This window comes from Physcomitrium patens, chromosome 20 (genome assembly GCF_059467195.1).
Source record: "Physcomitrium patens ecotype Gransden chromosome 20, ASM5946719v1, whole genome shotgun sequence".
Lineage (NCBI taxonomy): Eukaryota > Viridiplantae > Streptophyta > Bryopsida > Funariales > Funariaceae > Physcomitrium > Physcomitrium patens.
The window spans coordinates 12,136,456-12,152,564 of NC_143429.1; the positions used below are offsets into that span (position 1 = coordinate 12,136,456).

The 16,109-nt window shown below is 34.0% G+C and overlaps 2 protein-coding genes across 2 annotated transcripts; one reads left to right on the forward strand and one right to left on the reverse strand.

The window, feature by feature from the left end:
- Positions 1-6,780: 6,780 nt before the first annotated feature.
- On the reverse strand, positions 6,781-8,231 carry LOC112273402 (uncharacterized). Its single transcript, XM_024502129.3, has 2 exons — positions 8,143-8,231; positions 6,781-7,724 (listed from the first exon to the last, which is right to left on the reverse strand). Exon 2 carries the CDS (start codon positions 7,697-7,699, stop codon positions 7,133-7,135), a length of 567 nt encoding a protein of 188 aa, XP_024357897.1. The 5' UTR covers positions 7,700-7,724; positions 8,143-8,231; the 3' UTR covers positions 6,781-7,132.
- Positions 8,232-14,257: 6,026 nt separating this feature from the next.
- On the forward strand, positions 14,258-15,743 carry LOC112273540 (uncharacterized). The gene is made up of 2 exons (XM_024502444.3): positions 14,258-14,346; positions 14,765-15,743. Exon 2 carries the CDS (start codon positions 14,790-14,792, stop codon positions 15,354-15,356), a length of 567 nt encoding a protein of 188 aa, XP_024358212.1. The 5' UTR covers positions 14,258-14,346; positions 14,765-14,789; the 3' UTR covers positions 15,357-15,743.
- The last annotated feature ends 366 nt before the right edge of the window (positions 15,744-16,109 follow it).

A 16,109-nucleotide genomic window follows, 5' to 3' on the forward strand; every position in this document is an offset into this window, starting at 1 on the left:
GTTATGTATCAAATTAATTTTACTTCTGAATTAATAAAATTTACAACTGAATAATGAAAATTTCAAATAAATATTTTTTATAAAAAGAAATCTGACAAAATAAATAAATTAATAACATTGATATTATTAAAGAAATATGTACTATTTAGGATTTTATGAAATAATATATAATAATATAAAAAATATAAGAATAATACAACATTAAAATGATGTTCTTAAATCTAAAGACGGTTATAATCTCAAGACACTTTTATACTATCTCATTTGTATACTCCATAAAAATCTTGTAAAACAAATTCAACCAACTATTTTTGTTTTTCCATTAAAATAGCCTCTTATCTTCAAAAGCCTTCAAAAAATCTTTGAAAATTATTTTGAGTCATTGACACATCATTACACAAAATATTATTTTATATAGAAGATAATTCAAGAATAAAAAATAGCCACATAGCCAAAGTTAACAATAGAAAAAATTACACAACAACTATGCCATGACCAAAATTATTATTTTTATTTTTATTTTTCTAAAAGAAAAAGAAAACTCTCAAAGAGCCAACCCAGAAGCTAGTAAGAAAGCACGATTTAGATATCAAGCTACAAAATCCACAAGAGATGAGAGAGAAACAGTCTTGTGCTTGGTAATGATGAAAATAATTGAAGAAGTGGCTGTAATGGCAGATTCAAGTTAGATGGAGGTTGAATTTAGGTTACAGTAAATATATGTGCAAATTCATTTTATCCTCATTCTTAGTAGTAGAGAAGTTGGAATTGCTTTTGATTTCCTTTCTGCCATTAAAATTAGGGTTATGTTACAGAATCAATAAATAACAAGATCAGGTTTCTTTTCATGGTAGGTGAGAAGTTGGAATCATTTCAGATGCTTTTCTAGTGATAGTCAATGAACATTTCAATGGGCTGATTGCCTTACTGTTCACAAAAATCAGAGCATCATTTAACAACAGGGTTAGTTAAGTCAAACAATTATATATATATATATATATAAACACACACACACATACATGAGTATTTATTTATCATTTATTATATTTCCAGAAGAATATCAACATTTGAATCATTCATTGAAATGCATCTAATACTATAATTGTTGGGTTGATATGTCACCTTGTTTTCAGGTTTTTTTTGCTTTGAACAGCTCATGAAAAGCAACCATAGGAATAAGTGTTTGACTAGGTATTTGAATTTTCCATATGGAAATATAAAAAAGTGATTTGTGCTTATGTGTGTAAATCTATACACACATTAGTATATATATATATATATATATATTAGATAACCTTATCAAGTCTTGTTATATAAAAATAGCTATTTATCTTGATTTTTTTATTATGTAGTTTTGTGTACATGTGAATAAAAATTTATTTGTTTAATTGTACGTTTGAAGCTTTCTTGTATTACAAAATTTTCCTTCAAAATTAAAATCATTAACTGTTATCACTACTTTAATTTATGTTATACTACTTATGTTCTATTGACTTTTCAAAAGAATGAAAATATCAGCACATAATATACTAGTTATTCAGTAGCTACAAATCCAACGCATGACATTTTCAAAAGTAGATTAAGAATAAGATATATTAAATTTAAAATATTTAGTTTCAAGCTAACATTCTTCATGCTCAAAATAAATTAAATTACACATCCCAAAATAAAACTTTAATCAAAGTTACTTTTTATGTATGTTTAAGACCATCATTCAATATTTAGTTTCACATAATCAATAAAAATGTATCCACCACTAATCTCTCAGGCAGCATAACAAATGTTTTTAAGACAATAAAAATTTTAGTACTAAAAGTTTATAAACACGTGTGTGAGGATATATGTATATATATAGATAAACTTATTTAATTTCAGGGATTAGTAGCTTCATTTGATTTTGCAAGTAAATTCACAGTAAGGCAAAATGAACCAAAGCTTGTCAAAACCAACCAATAACAACAATTGTAAACAGTCAACTGACCATCTATTGCAACCATTTGAACATGAATAGCAAGCTCCTCAAAATTCTAATTTTAAAGCATAATTCAATCTCCCTGTGGTTGATAATCTGCTCACTAATCCTCTTTACTGCTCACTGAGCAAGGTAAATATCGTGCAAGCCCAGTGCATCAATGCATCACCCTGTCCTATGTGGAAACCAAGACCACAGTAGAGGTGAACCCAAAAGAGGGTAATGAGCCTCAAAATCACCCCATCAACCTCTCCATATTTACGTCAGCTAACCACAAAACAGGGGGCTACTCACAACAAACTTCTACAGTGGCCATAGTAGCCATTGTAATATGCACACATAACCACTCTTAGAAAACAACAGTTATGAGTAATTGAGTGTGAGGTGTCCAAGCCTCACACCTTGTTGAAGAGGCACAACTGTTGCAGTTGAACTCTCCTTGACAGTATAAAGCAAAATGTAAAACAAGTAATAACAATAATAAATACCTAATTACTCAAAAAAATAGAACTTATATCCTAACCCTAATTATGCTTTAAGTTCCAACATGGTATCGGAGAGTTTCTCTTTGAAAACTTAGCAAAGAATGTTCTAGAGAAGAAGTAATTAGAAACTCACAAAAAGAAGGCTTTGTAGAAGACCTTCAAAGAAACTAGGACACCAGTAAACCTTACTTCTTATGAGCATGGCTACAAATAGCCTCTCCACCAAAGAATGGCCTAAGTTTGATAGCTTATGGTACTCAATTTAGAAACAAAAAATTTAGAAGAAATTTGACATGGAAGATTTTTGGAATCTAGTTTTTGGAATTGAAAAGAACCAACTCCTATCTTAGAACTAAATTCAACATCATCAACAAATCAAAGTGAAATATTCACATGGAAGAATAAAATCAATTGGCACTTTTTGCCATATAGGATTGTATGGATAATTTGTTTTCTTTACATGTAGGAGCTTTCAAAACAACAAATAAGGCCTAAATGTCTCTTGAGAATACCTATTCAGTAAGTGAAATAGTTACACAAGCCCACCTATAAGAAAAATTCATCACACAAAAGATAAAAGTAAGAAAATAGTTACACAACATTTCTACAATTTCAAAAATTTACTTCAATAATATCAAGCCATAAGACTTGTTATTTCACCACAAATAGAAATATTAACCCTTATGAGATTTATGCCATCACAGTATGGCACTATCATTCAAACATTAAGAATCACAAGAAATGCAATACTTCTTAAATTAATCTCTATTCTTCTTTAAGAGAAGACAACTATGAAAGGCTTATCTTTTGAATCACAAGTAATTTTTATCAATTGAAAAAATAAAGGCAAATAGACATCAAAACCACCACCAAAACAATATTCAAAAGAATACAAACATATCAAGAAATCAAAAGTCAAATCTACAATTCTATGACTCCATTATAAAAAGATGGGACACTAAGGATCAAATTGTTTTAAAAACAAAAACAAAGTTGTAGCAAATTATGTGACAACAACACCTACTTCACAAAAATCAACACCAACATAGAAAGATGAAGATGTGGAAGAAATCCTACCTTCTTTCTTTGCTCATGCTTACTTCACAGAAGCATTTTGCTCAACAAAATCCATTCAACTTGGAAAATATAAGACAATAAATAAATAATCAATACAAAAACTATACATCATCTAGCTCACACTAAAATATAATTTATTGATTTTTAAAGTCTTTCATCTAATAATCACTAAATGCATCTTAGAAACAACACAACCCTTTTAATCTATGGACAACGAACAATCAAAATCCAATTAGAATAAGGATCCTTACATTACCACTTAAAAGTTTTATATATTCTAGATTTATATAAAAATCTATTTTCAACATGCTAATACAACCAAATTAGAGATGGACTTCTAATTAAAAATCAAACTTATAAGCTATTGAATTGACATGACAACATTCTTGTTGAGTGTCCTCTCCATAACAATTTGTATTCGCTAAGAGAAATCATTTATACTAACTCCCTCAAAGCCTACATGGCAATTACTACACTTGCCTTCCTCATGATCCCAAATCTTGTTTCTTGGACCCTAAAAAATGACGCCTACTATTTCTTATTGATCTTTACTTCCGCATGACACTTTGCTAATAACATTGTCCATCTCAAAATCTCTATGGCCAATGAGCATTTTACACAAGATCCTTATTTGCTGCCAACTTTGATTCAAATTCTGTGTACTGAAGTCAAGCTAAAAAAATCTTTTCGACCAACAACTTCTATCAAGGCATATCTCTAGCATTGTCACCTTGATCATATCAGAAATTTTTTATTACAATAATAATTCTACACTCAACCATTACATGAAGTATGTATAAAGAAGCTCCCTTTATATCCATGTTTTATATATCTTTATGAAAAACAAACAACCACCGAATTTCCTAAAAAAATTACATTTTGAGCCACTCATTTTCTAAAAATTATTCATTTTGATTTAAGTAGCAGAATTATAATATCCATATTTTTTGGATATGAATATTATGTTATTTTTATTAACAACTTTTCAAAATACATTGTCCTTCAACTTCTTCACTACAAAAGTGAATATTTTTCAGGTAATACTCCATCCATTGAGATTACAATACCTACATTATTCTTAGATACTAAATTTTTTGTACTCCTACTTGAAGCACCACCATCTACTATGCCAAATTCTTCTTCAACTTTTGTTGACCATTCAATATCTACCACCCCTTATCCACTTGTTGGTACTGTGATATAACTTGGGCCTCACCTTGCCCTAGTTTCTTCCTCCTCCACTATCTTCCTGCTACTACGTCTACCTCAACTCAAAGTTGTATTGCCTATATAACTCCAAACCCATGCTCCTTCATCATCATAGGCTATGAAAACATTCGCTTCTATTCGAGTGGAGAATACTTTCCATTCTTATGAAGATGTAAGATGTAGCATCAAAATCATGTCTCATATTAAACATCCTTCATGTTTGCTCCAAAGCTCCATCTTTTGATTTCTTTCCTTACTCTTGACATTGATGATTCTATTGCTACAATGTCATTTCTTAGCCTCATCCTTGCTTCATCTCGCCATACTTCCTCTAGATCCATAAAGGATATTCTTCCTCCTTACAATCTTGATGAAAATCATGACCCTATTGTGTTGTTACCTTGATGCCTCCCTATCCTTTTGTCTATGCAAAAATAGGTGCTATACACCTTATTTCTTATTTTGCTTGAGTCCAATTCATATAAACAAGTCCTAATATCTCCAAAATTTGTCCATGAGCAAGCTTCCATTACCAATGAGCTCAATTCTCATGTAGCCGATAGTACTTGGAACTTCATTGAGCTCCCTCCCACTTGGCATCTAATCACTTGCAAGTAGATTTTTAAACTTAATTTAAATAACGATGGCCACATTCCATGCTACAAGGCTTCTCTTATTGCTTAAGGATTTAATCAAGTTTTGAAGCTAGACTATAATAAAACGTTTTTCCATATTGTCTACATATAATCCATTTGCTTTATTTCTGCCCTTGCACTCCAATAAAATCCACACGTCCACCAAATGGATATTAAGATAATATTCCTAAACAAATGTTTGCCTTGTTTTGACTTTCTTTGTACCTACATTTAAGCTTTTGGCTTTCGACTATTGTACCAATCCTTCCACCACTATTGCCTTTCTAGATTTTTCCTATGCCAATGCCATTGGCTTGCTAAACTCGGCTAGTATGTGCACCCACCTAAATATTACCTTTGTAGTGAACATCTTCACCCAATACATTCATAATCTTGGGACAAAATATGTTGTCATATACAAATACTACTTTTGCTACCTCTGCAATATATTATATTTTGCTATTGAATATTATTGTCAAATTCCCATACCTCGACCATATTTGGTTACGATGACTCTGATTGGACTAGCAAAGTGAATGAATGGTGCTCCACCTTAGATTTTATCTTATTATCACAAGGTGTTGTAAGTAGATTGATGCACCATCACTCCATTGCCCTATCCAATATGGAGGTAGAATAGATGACAATGGCTACAACCGCCTTCAAAGTTGTGTGGTTGTGCCAACTTTTCTACAACCTCCATCAAGCCACCAACTTTCAAGCTGCCACTATTCTTCACTGCCACAATCAATTGGCTCTAGCCTTAGTCGACATCACTTAGTTTCATTCCTGCATCAAGCACATCAAAGTGCACTACCATTTTATTTGTCAGTTAGCCTCTGAATAAAAAATAAGGTTTCAATATTGCCTCACATCAGCTATGTGCACAAACCTCCTTATGAAACATCTCACATATCCAAAGCTTGCCCCTCACCTACTGATGATTGGCATTCTAAGAAGAGAACCTGACCTACATCACACACGACACACCAATTAACAGGGCGTCTTAGAGAACAATAGTTACAAGTAATTGAGTGTGAGGTGTCAAAGCGTCACACCTCGTCAAAGAGGCACAACCCTTGCAGTTGAACTCTCCTCGATAATATAAAGCAAAATGTAAAACAAGTAATAACAATAATGAAAACCTAATTACTCAAAAAAATAGAACTTATATCCTAACCCTAAGTGTGCTTTAAGTTCCAACAACCACTGTAGAATCATTTGCTTGCTTCCATCTCCAAAAAATGACAGTGATTTTGCACGTTCAAATGGAGAAAGATTGTTCAGACTTGTGTGAAGATAGGACAGCACTGTGGCATCTTGCAGTGACCAGGATTCTGCGATGCAGCAGTGTCCGTGTCTAACTCATAGTAACCATTTGCAACGTTGGGGTAGAGAGATGTAGGAGCAAGCGCCCAGATCATGCACAACGCTCATTTTATTCACACTTCACACGCAGAAACAACTGCATTACAACCTTCACACTTGGTCTCCAAGACAGAGGCCTTGAGAGTCATCCACCGTACTAGTTAAAACTGGCGGAATCAGATGCAAAGTCTGATCCTGCCGTGGACATGCCTGCGCTCTGAGACACACTGGTGTCTACACACACATGCTTATTTGAGAGTTGCTACGATGTTCGAGCACGCCGGGCTACAAGACATGACCGCCGGGCTACAAGACATGATACCTGGTTCGACCTCTGAAGCGGCGCCCGGTGCTTGGGTCGAACTCGCGGATGTGTTTGTGGGTCGTTAGACGTATTCAATTGTGTCGCTCCCAGGAATAAGATAGGCACCGCGAGCTTTGAGCCAGTTCACTTTCTCTTCATCGACAATTTTTTTGAGTTCGGCCATGAGTTCTGTGGCATTGTCAGAGTGCAGGATCCATGATCCCTTGGAGAGGTGCTCAGTGTAGTGGACACCGTTGGGAGCAGAGGTAGATGTGCAGGATTCGTGGCTGTTGTCCGCCTGAAGTCGACGTCTTCTGCAGTTATTGAACCAGGCCGCTCCTGTGTATGAGCCACCGACGAAGCACCACACAGTCGGGCCATTCCCATTTCCCACCTCAGTCGTGCATCCTCCGTTGCGGTAAGCTCTGCCGGTCTGACAGCTGGAAAGGTCTCTGATCAAAATGGATCCTTCATTCGTGAACGCCGCACAAGTTCGCTGCGCAATTCCTGGGAAGGTGTATCCTGTGCCCGTACAGGCAGCAGAATTGTCGAAGCCCTGGATATCCACAGCTTCGACTGCAGCTGGCAGCGTGGTGACCACCAACGCAGCAATGACCAGCAGCAGCTTGAAACACGTAGTCTTCTTCATGTTTGCAATCTGTTGATGTAACGACCTGTATGGAAAAGTACTTGTTAGAGCTGCACTTCCATGCCTAATGATGTATTCCGGCAAGGCTATCAATCCGGCAACTTGTTGATTTCGAGCCTCAAATTTAAAACCCCTCACTCACAGAAAAGTCGAAGAGCTTGAAGGTACCAATTTTTTAACAACGGTTTGAAACACTTGGACTTGCGGAGAATGTTAAACCCACTGGACATGATACAAATTTAAATGAGGTCTGACACGATGATGCAAGCTCATCGTCTGCAAACTCATGAGTCGCATGCACGAGCATCATACACATGTTTCTCAGAATTTTCTCTGACCAATGTCATGCGAACCGGCTGCTGGAAAACGATCAACAAGATGAGGCAGGACATAAAACATTACAGTTAGTTATTTGGAGTGAAAAAAGTTAGGAGAACACTCACTGCTAGATCAGTTTCGAAGCTGTTCGCTGTTGTGCTTTGGCCCCTCCTCCGTGACAGTCCTAAAACACTCCTTATGCAGGCTACTTGGATCTCTGGGTGGCTGATTGAGCTCCAAATGGACTGAATTTATATACAGCGTAGCTTGGTCTTCAGCCTGGGGCTGTGCAGGCATTATTAGGCGACGGTACTGTCAGGTCTGCAGGTATAATCCAGAATTATTGTTGAATTTGAAGACATGCTTCAAAGGCATGCAAAGGCAGGAGGTAATGAGTTCTGACTGTATCTGAGCGTTAGTTCTGGAATAAAGGTAGGTGAGTTTTACGAGGATGCCCGCGAGTCTAACCTGTCAGGAGTCCAGGTCAAACTTCCCATTTCCAGTGGTGTTCTTTTTGTTGAATTATAAACCCATATCAAGTGCACGACTGCGTGGGATTCGGAGCCACCTTAGCAATCTATCAATCCTAATTTAATCTGCGCGGCATGTTAGATTTACTAATACATGTTAGTAGATATAGAATTACTATTAGGCAGTTACAAAGTAATTACGATGAAGTTATAACTTCTCTCCCCAAGACAAAATATAAGGCACTTATTATTGCTTTGTAATTAAGTTATTTTTTAAATATACTTTGTACATTATTTTATTATATTTAGTGTTCTTCTATTACACGGCATCCAGCGTCGAGTTATGTTTATGTGTTGATAAGTACATACCTACTCTCATCATTTTTACGCGTAGATTCAAAGCGTTCTGAAGTGTCACTGTCCCAGAACACTTCAAAAGGCATGATAAACATGAGATTCAGAGTGGACAGATTGTCGGTTTTTTCTAACCACTCAGTGGATAGATAAAAACCGATAAAAAAAAATTTTAAAATTTTAAAAAAAACCGATAGAGTGTATGTTTTTATCTAACCACTAGAGAAAGTGTCTTATGAGTCATTTGCACGACTTTTACGAAGTAAAAAAATGTTCCGTATAGGACCACTCTTGTTCCACGTTTTGGACCATGATTTGCGGATGTTGTTCTGTACTTGTTCCATATTTTTTAGATATGAGCATCACGTGTACTATATTCACCAACACTTCAACCCAAACCTCAGATTCTCCAAGTTGGGTATTCACTGATTAGAAGCTTCTCTCTAACAGTGCATTTCAACAGGCTTAACCCAAATTTATCTTGCCAAGATAGCAGATCGATTTGTGACTGTGCCGCTGGATGACAATGCTCGATATCGTTTCCATTATCCTCTCCCGCAGTACAATACCACGCACGCTTTCCGAATCAACATAAGCTAATAAATTCATGAAAAAGGTATTTAGAGGGATATACACCAGAATCGAAGACTCTGGTTGCTTCCTTGTGAGCTCCCGTCTTCCTGATCTAGAAAGTGTGGATACGCACAAGGCTGATGAAGAGGAGAAGTCGTGGGCCAAGGAGGCCACGGAATGCTGGGATTTGTGTCCAACTAGTCAATCCCACGCACATGTTCGACAACCAAATGCTGTGATCTGGTCACTTCCCTTCTCCGTTCAGGCGTATTGTAATATATATATATATATATATATATATATCTCATCACTTTTGTTGGCTGCAGCAGTAAGATCTGTGGACCACCTCAAATGCACAATTCATGAGTTGGGTCCCATTGCTCCCAAGTGTAAAGGTGGCCTCCACTCCGGGTCTCGGTGCCAGGTTGACAAATGATGCGTCCCCACAAACAGCAGGAAAGCGATGCAGGAAAGCGATTCAAATGGATGAGAATTCTTGTTGCTGCGTAGCACTCTTCAAAAGACAATCGTGTTCACTTCAATTATGACTGTGTAGCGACAAAAACATTTTAGATATAACAAAACTTTGAAGCTTATTTTAAATAAATTTTGATGGATTTAAGTGTAGAAAGTTGTCAAAGTATGTGTTTGATCTTGTGACACATATTTTGAAGGAAAGACTCCACATCAACAATCTTACAGGCTTCTTTAATCTTTATGTGTTTCAAAGAAACAGTGGTCAATTGTTTTAATGGAATTTATTAAAGATCTTTAAGTCTCAAATTTTAATGAATCTATTTTTGTGGTGGTAGAGTATCTAACCATAATGACGTATTTGTACCATATAATAAAAAAATTAATTGGTAAATATAACAGCTATTTTTTTATATAATAATTATTAGTATCATGAATTTTGAAGTGATATTAGATGTGATTAAGGGTCCTATTTTATATCAAGGATATGGAGGATACTTTTCAACATATTAAAGATTAATATCAATTTATATTCATTTTTTTCTCTTTAAAGTAATAGTCAAAAAGAATATTTTAAATAAATATCAAATTAATATTTGTAATGTAATATTAATTAACACAAAGGGAATTAAATTTTCTTTCTAATAAAATAGTTTTCTATATGTTGATTTGTGTGTTCTTCTAGTTTATCAAATCTGGTTTTTTTTTAATTATGGTTGTTATCTATAATTTGAAATTGTAGACTTTTCAAATTTATTAACAAATATTGTGTTTTCATATTGATTATAATTATTGTAATCAATAAAGATTTATTTTTGTATTCCAAATGTGTCTTATTGAGTCTTATCCTACAACTAATATATTGAAAAGAAAATATTTATTACCATCACTTATTAAAATAGATAACAAACACAAGTTTGAAATAAAATAAGTCTTGGATTTAAGGTGGTACTAAAATATATTATAAAATCTTGTACATTAGCTCAAGTTTGATATTAAAAAATACACATTAGAAGAATATGAGAACCTTGCAAATATATTAGAATTTATTAGTGCTATTCATTGATGTTATGTAAGAAAAATAAGAATTGATTATTAATAAGAAGATGGTTTAAATTAAGAAAAATCAAATTTAAGAATCAACTTATAGAATTTCTTTGCAACATAAGAATTAATAACCAAAAATTTTATCTAAATATTTTTTATTTGTAATGTTTTTAGATAAAGCATTGAAGTTGTTTTATCCTTCATAAGATTAAAATCAAGATAAAGATCTTTAAAGAGACATTTATTTTTAATTAGATGTCAAGCTACAACATGTTTGGTACAAGAATCTTAGACTCTTGTTTCTTAATAATATATTTAAAAATGATATTATACCTAATAATAAACAAAAAATATTTTATATAAGTAGTTATGAAGGCTTCAACAATGATCAAACATATAAATGGTCTCTTTATCTTAGTATGAAACATAGTTGATTGTTAAAGAGACTTATCAACCCCTTTTATAGAGGACATAGATCAAATTTTGTTGTAAATACTATAGCATGGATCTTAGACTAAAATAGTTTTTGAAAAAACTTAATCTTTTATCATAAAATTTATCTTGAAAAAAAAGATCAAGGAAAGAAGAGGAGAGAAAGAGAGATAGTATAGGAAAAATATATTTTACATAAATAAATAGAAGTATATTGAAATAGATGGAATATATTAATTAAATAATATCTCTTTTAAAAAAAATTAACGATTTTTTCTAAAAATAAATTATTTCAAGATCTAACTTATATTTCTCTATAAATATGCCACATTACTATTAAAACTTAATCTATAAGTATCTAACTTTTGAGAAATTGAATACAAAGCAATTCACAACTTGATACTTAGGCCATAAGTCGTATAATTCTTAGAAAACTTCAACAAGGCTTTCTTGGTAACTACTATACATAGAGACAAAAGTGAGGCTATTTCAATCTTATCAATGTATTTCTAATATTTCAATCATAGTTCAAGATTCTTTGGATCCTATGGATTTGGTAATAGCCACTCTATTTTTTCTTTTGTCTAATATCTATATCTTCTTTTTTGTTTTTTTCTTCTTTAATGATATTTGAATATATTATTTGTCGAATTTTGATAAGATTTATATCTTTAATAATAGAAATATTTTTTCTTCTCAATAAAATTTCTAATTATTTTTTATGTATTATTTCATTATATTTTTATTTTAAAATGTAAGCAAATAATAAAAAATAAAAGACAAAAGCCATAATATCTTAAGTTTTTAATTAATTAAAATTAAAAAGTCTTTAAAATTAATTTTATATTTAATATAATTTTACAAGATATAATAAATATAATGAAAATATAAAAAAAAATTATATAGAATAGATAGTATTATTTTTTTAAATATATTTAAGAGGTTTTATACTTAGAGGCTCTTTTTAAAAGATTATAATATAAAGGAATTCTTAAGAATATTAAATTAATAAAGAAGATATATATATATATATATATATATATGTATATATATTTTTTTTTCTTAATTTTTAGAAATAATATTAATTAAAAAGAAATCATATAATATAATATTTATTTATTTATAAAGCTAAATACTTCATCTTGTATCTTAATTCTAAAAATTATAACTAACATAAAAGATTTAATCTTTTTAATGCTTCTTATAGAAAATTTTGACATGAATTTTAAAAATTTGCAATAATTATCATTTAAAGTAAAGTTGACATAAATTTCAAAGAATAAAATTATTAATATTTTTTAAAAAAAATACATTCTACTTCATTATTTCTTCTTAGGATTTTAAAATAATTTTATTAAGTATAAAATCAATTGAATAAATCTATTTAATTTCATCCAATCAAAAGATTTAAAAATTACAAACTCTCACCTTCTCTCCTAGATATTAAGATGTCTTTAGGTTTACTTTCATATAGTAGTTTTTTCAAAATATTCAAAAGATATGCCAAAAATATTCAATAAAAATTTAATATGTTTAATCTTTTATGTTTGAGGAAATTTTGCAATAAAGATTTAGGAATCATAATAAGATAATGGTGTAGTCTATGTTATAACTACTTAGTTTATATTATCTCCAAAAGGTTAGGTTTCTAAAAAAAACTACTTTTCTTTACCAAATAAATACATTTCAAAAACTTCTAAACTATAGACATCTATGTCTTGAGATCTCTATAATTGCTTCAAACTTAAATGTTCTTGTAGTATCATTCTGAAGGTCTTGGGCCATTGATAAAATTAACCAATGTAGTTAATAAACACAAAGCTGTCACAGGCGTCATTCTATTTTCAACTAGAAATCCTAAGTTTGAAAATTTTGTATTTCATACAAACATTTTGAATAATCATAAGCACACGTGCCTATTTCAAACTTTAAAAAATAAATCAACAGACATTTCACACAGAATAGTATGCATGTCTACTTGTTAATCTGGTTTCTATAAGTTATTGCAGTTGGGATGTGCATTCGTAGTAGGTTGTTGTGATGCCTGGAAACTACGGTTTCCAACTTGACACACTGATTGCTCACTTTTTTATCACAAATCTAGGGTTTTAAGCAACTTTTTCGTCTCTTAAACCATCCCTGCAAAAGTTCAATTCTGCAAGAGAAAACGTCGGTGATGTTGAGAATTTGGTGTACATCCTGAATGAACATGCCATGCCATGTGCGTGCGAATTAAACGCAGGACAATAACCGAGTGTGTTAATTTACAGGAAACAAAAGTGGACGACTCGCTTTTCATGCGTTAAAATGCACTTTCAGAGAGAAGCTTCCATGAAGTTACAATTCTAATATTATCATGCAGAAAGCATCGTCAACGTAACCCTCATATCCAAGAAAGTGTCGTGCATTTAAAACTCATGTTCAGGAAGTGTCGTATGAATGACTCATAAAACACTTTCGTCCTAGTGGATAGAGGAAACAAATGGTCTTTCCGCTGCAGATAATATCTTGAACATCATACATTTTTCGAGTTGTGAGATAAGAAGACTTGAGAATGTTCTGGATTTTCGACGAAAAAAAAAAAAAAAAAGAAAAAAATGGAACTGGAGAAATTACCCCTCACTTCTGACAAGTCAGTCCCCCCCTATTCTAGCACCAAAACGCAGATAAAGTCGATATACATGACTCCGTAACCTTGAATTCCTTTGCAGCATGCATTGAAACTTCTGGTCAAAAATAGTTCATTGAAAATATTAAACAAATTATGTGGATGATACCTGCAGACCTGAAAGTAACGTCGCCTGATAATGCCTGCACAGCCCCAGGCTGAAGACCAAGCTACGCTGTATATAAATTCAGTCCATTTGGAGCTCAATCAGCCACCCAGAGATCCAAGTAGCCTGCATAAGGAGTGTTTTAGGACTGTCACGGAGGAGGGGCCAAAGCACAACAGCGAACAGCTTCGAAACTGATCTAGCAGTGGGTGTTCTCCTAACTTTTTTCACTCCAAATAACTAACTGTAATGTTTTATGTCCTGCCTCATCTTGTTGATCGTTTTCCAGCAGCCGGTTCGCATGACATTGGTCAGAGAAAATTCTGAGAAACATGTGTATGATGCTCGTGCATGCGACTCATGAGTTTGCAGACGATGAGCTTGCATCATCGTGTCAGACCTCATTTAAATTTGTATCATGTCCAGTGGGTTTAACATTCTCCGCAAGTCCAAGTGTTTCAAACCGTTGTTAAAAAATTGGTACCTTCAAGCTCTTCGACTTTTCTGTGAGTGAGGGGTTTTAAATTTGAGGCTCGAAATCAACAAGTTGCCGGATTGATAGCCTTGCCGGAATACATCATTAGGCATGGAAGTGCAGCTCTAACAAGTACTTTTCCATACAGGTCGTTACATCAACAGATTGCAAACATGAAGAAGACTACGTGTTTCAAGCTGCTGCTGGTCATTGCTGCGTTGGTGGTCACCACGCTGCCTGCTGCAGTCGAAGCTGTGGATATCCAGGGCTTCGACAATTCTGCTGCCTGTACGGGCACAGGATACACCTTCCCAGGAATTGCGCAGCGAACTTGTGCGGCGTTCACGAATGAAGGATCCATTTTGATCAGAGACCTTTCCAGCTGTCAGACCGGCAGAGCTTACCGCAACGGAGGATGCACGACTGAGGTGGGAAATGGGAATGGCCCGACTGTGTGGTGCTTCGTCGGTGGCTCATACACAGGAGCGGCCTGGTTCAATAACTGCAGAAGACGTCGACTTCAGGCGGACAACAGCCACGAATCCTGCACATCTACCTCTGCTCCCAACGGTGTCCACTACACTGAGCACCTCTCCAAGGGATCATGGATCCTGCACTCTGACAATGCCACAGAACTCATGGCCGAACTCAAAAAAATTGTCGATGAAGAGAAAGTGAACTGGCTCAAAGCTCGCGGTGCCTATCTTATTCCTGGGAGCGACACAATTGAATACGTCTAACGACCCACAAACACATCCGCGAGTTCGACCCAAGCACCGGGCGCCGCTTCAGAGGTCGAACCAGGTATCATGTCTTGTAGCCCGGCGGTCATGTCTTGTAGCCCGGCGTGCTCGAACATCGTAGCAACTCTCAAATAAGCATGTGTGTGTAGACACCAGTGTGTCTCAGAGCGCAGGCATGTCCACGGCAGGATCAGACTTTGCATCTGATTCCGCCAGTTTTAACTAGTACGGTGGATGACTTATTAGAAGTCAACTGAGAGTTTTGGTAGATAAAATGTAAATTTCTTATTATTTTAAAATTTGTTTATACGGGTTTTTACCCTATCGAGGGGGAAGCAACTTATTAGGTCGTGCCCACTCGATAGGGTGCGACATTTCAGTCAATTTGTTCATTATGTTTGGTTAATTGTGTGATTATTTCCAACACAGCAGCTTAACCAAAGTATCAAGAATTGGGAGTTGCTCCTCCAAGCAGGCCAAGCATGGATAAATATTAAGCAAGCTTTGGCCTAGAGAGGAACTTCGTGAGTAGGTAGCCGTGCATTATGTATGTGGGGTAGTATTGAAACAAGATCTTTTGTTGAACAGCGAGTTGGCATATGAAATGATAGTGGATAAAGATGTGCTTGGTGTGGAAATGGAAACAAGTCATATCCATTAATCCTAATGCAAACTGATTGTTGTAATATAGTAGTATTGGTATTTTTAGGGTTTTTTTTACAATCCAACTCATAGAGGAGTTAACACGAG

What these genes read in the sequence shown, in the direction of transcription:
- LOC112273402 (XM_024502129.3), bottom strand. Translation starts at nt 7,699, where the DNA reads ATGAAGAAGACTACGTGTTTCAAGCTGCTGCTGGTCATTGCTGCGTTG.
- LOC112273540 (XM_024502444.3), top strand. Translation starts at nt 14,790, where the DNA reads ATGAAGAAGACTACGTGTTTCAAGCTGCTGCTGGTCATTGCTGCGTTG.